The sequence below is a fragment of the Lipotes vexillifer genome, unplaced genomic scaffold (genome assembly GCF_000442215.2).
Source record: "Lipotes vexillifer unplaced genomic scaffold, Lipotes_vexillifer_v1.1 scaffold394, whole genome shotgun sequence".
Lineage (NCBI taxonomy): Eukaryota > Metazoa > Chordata > Mammalia > Artiodactyla > Lipotidae > Lipotes > Lipotes vexillifer.
The window spans coordinates 2,904,187-2,912,701 of NW_006791731.1; the positions used below are offsets into that span (position 1 = coordinate 2,904,187).

General features: G+C 40.0%; 1 protein-coding gene across 1 annotated transcript in view; it reads left to right on the forward strand.

The window, feature by feature from the left end:
- PTK2 (protein tyrosine kinase 2) overlaps positions 1 to 8,515 on the forward strand; it is a 167,018-nt gene that overhangs the window by 27,605 nt on the left and 130,898 nt on the right. The window contains exon 4 of the mRNA XM_007464627.1: positions 7,344 to 7,423. Within this exon, the coding sequence (XP_007464689.1) occupies positions 7,344 to 7,423 (80 nt within the window). The remainder of the gene's footprint in view (positions 1 to 7,343; positions 7,424 to 8,515) is intronic.

Consider the following 8,515-nt stretch of genomic DNA (forward strand, 5'->3'; position numbering starts at 1 on the left):
GAGATGGTTCTGTGGATGCACATAGTTTCATTCAAAGATGTCCTAAATGTGACTACCAGTGTGACATGCCACAAATGACTCACTAAATGTTTTTGACCCATTTTAGAATATTCTGAAAGATATTAATCAGCACACTCTAAAAATAAACTAGAATCTTGTTATAACCCTATTCACTGTAGAGCAGGTGTCTAAAAAAATAATTTTTGATGCCAAAGCTAATGGCTTATTGTAAAGCAAGAAAAGTGTGTTTTGCCTTGAAGTTGAATTTTGCCTTTGCCATATAACATTTTATTCTTCTTTATCTCTCGGATTTGTTAAAGGTGTATTTGATTGGCAACCTTTTGCAAGTAGTAGTGGCCGTTAGTTTGAAGGGCTCTGTCCATGTTTAGTCAAGAAGTTGTCGTATTAACTACATGTGCATCGATGATGCTGAACTTGTGTAGGACCCATTTGGTACCACTGACATTTTCAGCCTCGGAGATGCCTGTGTCAGACATGAGGTTGTCATTGTTTTCTCCTACAAATATATTAAGGTTTAAAATGAGTATATCCATCGGTCTGCTCTTAAAAAACGTTAACTGTAACATAATTTGTGGTTTATTTGACAAAAAAAGTTCCAGTGGGAAGCTGAAGAAGACATTGAGTCCAGCACCCTAACTTTATGGTTTGGAACCTAAACTGCAGAGACGTGTGAGGGGCCAGCGCACACTTACATTTTGTTGGTCAATCTTTCTGTTATTTTACTCCAATTTTTTATTTTTACATGTTTTTATTTAGATAATTATATTATCAGAAATGATTTCTTTAAGTGTAGTTTCTTGGCCATAAAGCTTTCTGTCAGTTAAAACATTTTGAAATGGAAGCTCCAAGTGGGAAAGTTTAGTTTAAAACCTGACATTTTCAATGTGAGAATTATTAGCTGTCCTTTTCCAGAAAGAAGTTAAAATTAAATTTAGGTCTAAGTCTGATTCATTAGAAGATACATTTTCTGTACTTCTTTAATAGATTTAATAATGTACATTTCTTTTCTCCTTTTCCACTCCTGTACGGTTTTGGTGATTCAAAAAGTTGTATGGTTATTGAGGACTTAGGTAAACTCTGTCATATTTATACTGTTCAACCCATAGTTTTTTGTTCATCCTTCTCTGTAAAAGACTTTAGAAATGGGAGGCAGAAATGGTCAGTCTCTCCTAGTCACTCTTCCCTGCTGCTATTTTCAGTTTGCCTTTAGTCTGCCTCAGGGCCTTGGACAGATTCTTTCTTTGGTAGAAATACTGCTGTCTCAGTATCCCCAACACCACCCTCAAGTTCAGTCGTTCATCAGAAGGATTTACAGGACTCAGAGGTGGTTATATTTCTGGTGTTAGTTTATTATAGCAAAAGGATACAGAGGAAAGGCAGCAAAGGGAAGGGGTCTGCGGGGTGATGTCCAGAGGAAATTAAGTGGAAGCTTCCCCGGGTCCCTCCCAGGGGAGTCCCATGGCGCAGCACGTGATGTGTGACAACAGGTGCAGAGGTTTGCCAGCCTGAGACCCTGCTGAGCTTGGGCGTTGAAAGTTTTTATCAGGCTCCATCTCCTGGGCGTACAACACCTGTGTGACCACAGGTAGGCTCCAGGCCCCAGGAAGGAAGCAGGTGTTCATCATAATCACATTGTACATACAGATTCTCCAGTCAGACTGGTATGGTGTGGCCGGAGGCTTCAGGTGGGCAAAGGCAGTCTTATCAGAACATTTCAGGAGTTCAGGTTCCAGGAGGCCAAGAGCCAGCCATAATCTTGGGAATGTGTAGGGTTTGAGCAACCCAGGCCTGCTGAGTTAACATTTTTCTGCATGACTCCTCTTTCCTTTCCTGGACTTAGATCATTTCTATTCATTCAGTAACTCTTTTTTTAAAAAATTGAAGTATAATTGATTTACAGTGTTGGGTTAGTTTCTGCTGTACACCGTGATTCGGTTACATATATATATATACATATATATATACATATATATATGTATATATATATGTATATATACTTTTTCATTGTGGTTTATTACAAGATATTGAATATAGTTCCTTGTGCTATACAGTAGGACTTTGTTGTTTATTTTGTATGTAGTAGTTTGTATCTGCTAATCCCAAACTCCTAATTTATGCCTCCCCCCTCCCTTTCCCTTTCGGTAACCATAAGATTGTTTTCTGTGTCTGTGATTAACTCTTAATTTTAAGCGGTGTTTTCTATGTAAAGCCTTCCATGACACCTGTACATTTCTCATTTAACATCCGATTTTTAAAAATATTTTAAAATTAGTTTTACTGAGGTATAATTTTACATACAATAAGAATCACTAGGGCTTCCCTGGTGGCGCAGTGGTTGAGAGTCCGCCCGCTGTTGCAGGGGACACGGGTTCGTGCCCTGGTCCGGGAAGATCCCACATGCCACGGAGCGGCTGGGCCTGTGAGCCATGGCCGCTGAGCCGGCGCGTCTGGAGCCTGTGCTCCACAACAGGAGAGGCCACAACAGTGAGACGCCCACGGACTGCAAAAAAAAAAAAAAAAAAAAGAATCACTAACTTCAGTGTACAGCTCAGTGAGTTCTGACAGATGGTTATGGTTGAGCAGTTTCCGTTAAAATCATGATATAGTACAATATAAAAATAGGGAAATTGACATTGACACAGTACTACTAAGTAGACTACAGATCATGTTCAGATTTTACCAGTTTTTACGTGCACTCCTGTGTTTGTGTGTAAGAGTGTGTGTGTAGTTCTATGCAGTTTTATCGTAGGTACAGATGCATGTGACTACTACTGTAATGAAGACACAGAACTGTCTCACCAACACAGAGAAGCTCCCTGGTGCTGCTTGGTCACAGCCTGCCCCTCCCCTAACCCCTGGCAGTCAAGGGTCTGTTGTGTGTGCGTTGTATTTCCCTGTTATTATCTGTTGCCCCCACTAATAGAGTGTGCCGTTCAGTGAGGGCAGACGTAAAGTCTGCCTTCACCATTGTGTCCACAACACAGTAAGACATGGGTTTTAGGTGCCTAATTGATTCTCTCGAATGACTTATTAGTGATGACAGAGTTTTAATGCTAATGCCCTGATGTTCAAAAATTTGGATGAGATTTATTAGAAGATGTCAAAAAAATCCAAGAAACAAAGGAACTGTATGCCTTTGGAATTTGAGAAATCACATTGGTTTGTGTGTGTGCGCATGCACTCTCAACATTAGATCTTCTTTTTAAAAACTGCTGATTCTTCAAGTACCTCTAGTATATTTGTGGTTACTTTTCCATTATATGTGGACAAGAAAAAAGAAACAATGGAAACACTTATTGTTGTACAGGTTTTCTAGCTTTGGTCATCTCCTTTTTTTTTTTTTTGCGGCAAGCGGGCCTCTCACTGCTGTGGCCTCTCCCGTTGCGGAGCGCAGGCCCAGCGGCCATGGCTCACGGTCCCAGCTGCTCCGCGGCATGTGGGATCCTCCCGGACCGGGGCACGAACCCGTGTCCTCTGCATCGGCAGGCGGACTCTCAACCACTGCGCCACCAGGGAAGCCCAAGGAGTTTGTTTTAATTGAGAACTGCCATTGGGTTCCTTCTGCATACAGACACTCCACTCTTTGCTCTCACAGAACTCAGGGAGGAGTGCCTGACAGTTGAGCCAACTTGGCCGACTGCCTCGGATCACTCAGGTGGTGTATGATGTAGATGGTTATATACACATTTGTCTGCCCTCAGCCCCATTTTCTTTACACACACTATCGAGGACTTTCAGGTCTATTTGATAAATTCATGTAGCTGACAGAATATTCAGAAGAGACCAAAACAAGGCAAACGATCTCATGTGATAGCCAAAGCATTGACTTGGAATATGGAATAAATTATGGAGCAATTTAGGATTAGTACTTTTATTAGAGATGTGAGTGGTTTTTATATTAAAACCTGTGCTTTAGTTCTGTTGCAGAATAAGGTGAAAAAACTCATGAATGTAAATATAATACTTGCCCACAGAAGGAAGTCCTCTAGATACATCCTATTTTTTAAGCAGGAAATTGACATCCATATGGAAACGAATTAATTTAATAAAACAAAGAACAACATTCAGAGATCTTTGCTTGAAAGACTCTTGGAAATTTGCTGGATTTGGAGTTAATAAACAGTAGTAATCCATGGTATAAAAAAGAATATAACACAATGACAGTGGTAAAACAAACTAAGACATGCATGTGAAGCCATCATGTTAGACCCTGGGGCTACCAGGGTTATGAGCTGTGGTCCTTACTGGTCATTAATCTTCCTTCTAGTGGAGAATGCCTACACTTTCTGAGGGTTCACAAGAAGGTATAGGAACACACTGAAGTTTGAGTTATGGGGGTCAGTGGATGCGTTTTTGAGTTTTAACTTTAACGCTTGCTGTGTGACCTTGAGTACATCAATTTTGAGTAATTAAGCTTTCTGTTTTTTATGTATAAAATAGGACTAAGGCCTATCTTGAAGAGTTATTGAACAGACTATAAATAATGTATCTAAAACAGCATAATACCTAACCCCTGGAATAATAAGTAGTTCCTCTGCTATCATCTTCATTCTTTTTAGGTTCTTTCTAAGGCTCTTAATTGGGGATTATAGTAGGGTCCAACTCACAGTGATGCTGTGAATATTAAATGAGAGTTATGTATAAATCTGTCTGACGTGGCAGTGTGAGTATATTTACTGTAAGCAACTATATACCTATACATACGCACACTTAAATGTTCAATAAATTGCATTTATTTCACAAATGAAAGCATGAAAGTTAGAAATGTTTTATAAAGAAATGAACACTGCGTGTTAAAAACACTGCGTGTTGAAGAAAATTGCATGAGCCCAACATCAGGACGTGATGTGCACAGTGGTTCAGAGAACAGCCCCTCTGGAGCCTGGGTGACAGGGACCTTGCCAGGGGGGTTGCTCTCTGTCCTCACAGAGGGCAGCTGCTACAGGGTGGGGTAAGGAGGAGGGGAGGGTCTGCTGAGATGGCTGGTTCCATGGTGGATCAACACACTTGGCAGAAAACATGGATCACTGCACGCAGTGAATGGGCCTCAGGCCGTAGTCATACAGCTCTGAGTCAAGAGTAGTAGATTGTTACTGTAAGAAAAAACAACTCTCAGAACTTTTAAGTCATGTTCAAAAATAAAGGGATTTTCCATAAAGATCGTTAAGTTAATTTTCTCTTTTTTTTTCATTTTTGCAACTAATATGAATTTGGTTTTGATGACTGAATAAAGCATGCGATTACATTTTTCCACCTTTGAATAGTGTTTAAAAATTATAGTAACTAATCTTAAAATAGTTTTGTAATAATGCATTTTCCTCAACATGAAATTGCTGTTCTGCTCTGGTTGCTTCAAAGTCTGCACCAGACCATCAGCTAAGATCCACTGAATGCTTCAGTCAGAACAACTGTGGTGTTTCTCTGACTCACATAAATACAGTCTTGATTCATCTGTCCATTTTTGTGTTTAGTAATAAACCTACTTATGATGCAAAAAAGTTAGTTTTAAAATTTGGATTTATTTTTTGCTATAGAGGAGAAAGAGCCAATTGAAGTGTGAACAGAGTGATTCTAGAATCACAGCTGTTTACTTAATTTAGTGGGTTGAATAATTCATTTCTATTGAATCAGTCTTAAATGCCTGCTATATTTAAGGAATAGAAATGACTATTGCTTGTAACTCTTATGGAAAATAACATTTACACACAGAGGTATCCAAACCGTAGTTTGATGACTTTATTCTTTGTTCATTTGCTCAGTCTTCAGTCAGTCAGTGTTTATGGACCACCTAGGTAGAGGCGCTAATGCAGAAAATAGAGCAAAGGTTTCAGAGGAAATGGCGTTTAGGTCAGAAATAGACCACTGCTGGCTGAGCGGGCATCGCCTCCATCCTGAGAGGAGTGAGTAGGTGAGCACTCGTGCCCCTCAGGTTATAGGTTCTGGTACGTTAAAGAGGGCATCCCCGTCTGAAGACTTTTATTTTCTCTGTAAGAAAGAGATGTGGCTGGTTGACTGGAGAAAGTGTGAATCAGTGTGTTGCCAAGCTTCCTAGGCAGGCATTGCCGAATTTCCAAGCAGTCTCAGGCGATCATTTGAGGTTTGTCTTTGTGAGCGTAAAGCGAAGCACAGAACAGAGTTTCTCCAGTTGCTCAGCAGTAAGCGTGGAGAAGGAGGTGGGTGGCTGGTTTCAGTATCTGCTGGTCTTGCCAGGGAATTAAAATAACGGGAAGAAGGAGGTTGGGAGGTTTGGGGGTCTTTTCAAGGGAAGCTTATGAACTATCACTATAAGGTTGGCAAAGTAGTTAACTTGGGACTAGAAATCTTTAGAACAAGCGAACTGACAGGCTAGGTAGCAATAGAACAGGATCTGTGGAGTTTTTCCTAGGGCAGAGGAAACACTTTTTTTGTGAAGGACCAGAGAGTAGATATTTTAGGGTTGAGGACCAAGAGGCCAAATGGAGGGGAGGGTATTATGAAATACTTATATAACAAGAGACAAGACAGATTTCCACGGAGTTTTGTATTGGTGAAATTCATAATATAATAATTGAGTGCAGTTGTTTTGTAATACGGTCTACTAATGAGAGGAACAGAAGTTCCTTTTTGGGGGAGGAGTAACATTTCGCTTAATCGAAATTCAGAATGAACGCTCCCTGTCATCAAAATCAATTGCAGATCTTGATCTCTTGATGCTAAGCTGTGAGATTTTACATATTTCATCTTTGAAAACATCTTCACACTGATGAGTGCTCTCAGATACTGATATCAGTCCCTCACAGTTATTGGTTGGAAGGCCTTTGTACAATTTATTAGATCCTTCTCTATATCACACTTCAAGCATGTTGTCACTTTGCAGATGAATCACTTATAGTCGATGGTTAGGTGGAATCACATCAGTTGCAGGATTAAATGGATTTTGAAATAATGTTAGTTTTCTTTGCCTTTGCATTGAGGTCCAAAAAATGGTGCTGGGACTGTAGTTTGAGTTCAGAAAATATAGCCACCGCTATATTGCCTGGAAATGGAGATCTCCCTTCTTGTTTTCCCTTTGACAACATGGAGGGTAGAAAGCAGCTTGACGTTATTGTGATTCAGATGACGTTTAAGTGCTCATAGATCATATATGTTCTTCACAAAGGAAGACTGTTTGACTCTTTAACTATTCTTTGGTATTACTCATTTTATATCCAGCATCTAGCGTGATTATTGACATAGTGTGTATCAAGCATGTAAATGGCACCCAGTAAACATTTACTTAATGACTAAGTTTAAAACATATTCTCCTACAGCAACATTATTTTACCCATTCCTTTTTATTGTAGGTGAAGAGCGATTATATGTTGGAGATCGCCGATCAAGTGGACCAGGACATTGCTTTGAAGTTGGGTTGTCTAGAAATACGGTAAGGCGGTAACTAGATATTGAGGTCTTCATTCAACAACGTTTTCTGTTATTTTTTCTAGGTATCTTCCTTTCCTAATAAAGATTATCAATAAAATACTGAATAAAATGAGTAAAACTTGACGATATTCTGAATTATGTTGACATTGCTAATTTTAGAATCTTTTAAAATATTACATTTAGAATCAAATGATTTATAAGACTACAAGTATGTAAGCAAGTCTAAGGCTGAGCTCCCCAATAGAACCTTCGTGATGAAGGAAATGTTCAGTATCTGTGAGATCCCATGTGCCAGCCACTAGCCAAGCTGGATGCTGAGTACTCAGATGTGCAGCATCTGAGCATTAAATCTGAACATAAACAGCCATTTATGTCTAATGGCTGCCATTATGGGGGATGGGAAACTGAGAATGTATTTCTTATTTCTGATAACATTTGTCACCATTTGTCATACATTCTGTGCCACCATTTAAAACTTTGAGTGAAAGAAATATTTTACCTTTGTCAGGTATAATTTTAATTAAAATTTACCCCGGCTCGGGGCTTCCCTGGTGGCCCAGTGGTTAACAATCCGCCCGCCGATGCAGGGGACACGGGTTCGAGCCCTGGTCCGGGAAGATCCCACATGCCACGGAGCAACTAAGCCCGTGTGCCACAACTGCTGGGCCTGCGTTCTAGAGCCCGCGAGCCACAACTACTGAAGCCCGCGCGTCTAGAGCCCATGCTCCACAAGAGAAGCCACCGCAGTGAGAAGCCCGCACACCGCAACAAAGAGTAACCCCTGCTCGCCGCAACTAGAGAAAGCCCGTGGGCAGCAACGAAGACCCAATGCAGCCCCCTCCAAAAAAAAATTTACCCCAGGCTGCTAGTTTAAGATGTGTTGGTTAAATTAGCTAAAATTTGATTACGTGTACTCAAAACAGTTAGTGATAATTTTCCCGAGAGATCTCTGGTTTTTATATTATATAAGGCTGTCAAATAACGGTTCCTACAAGGACCCAAATATCATTAAGTATAACTCAACTCTTCATTAAAATTTGTTTTCAACCTTAATTATCTATCCCAGTAAAAAAAAAAAAAAAAAAAAAAACCA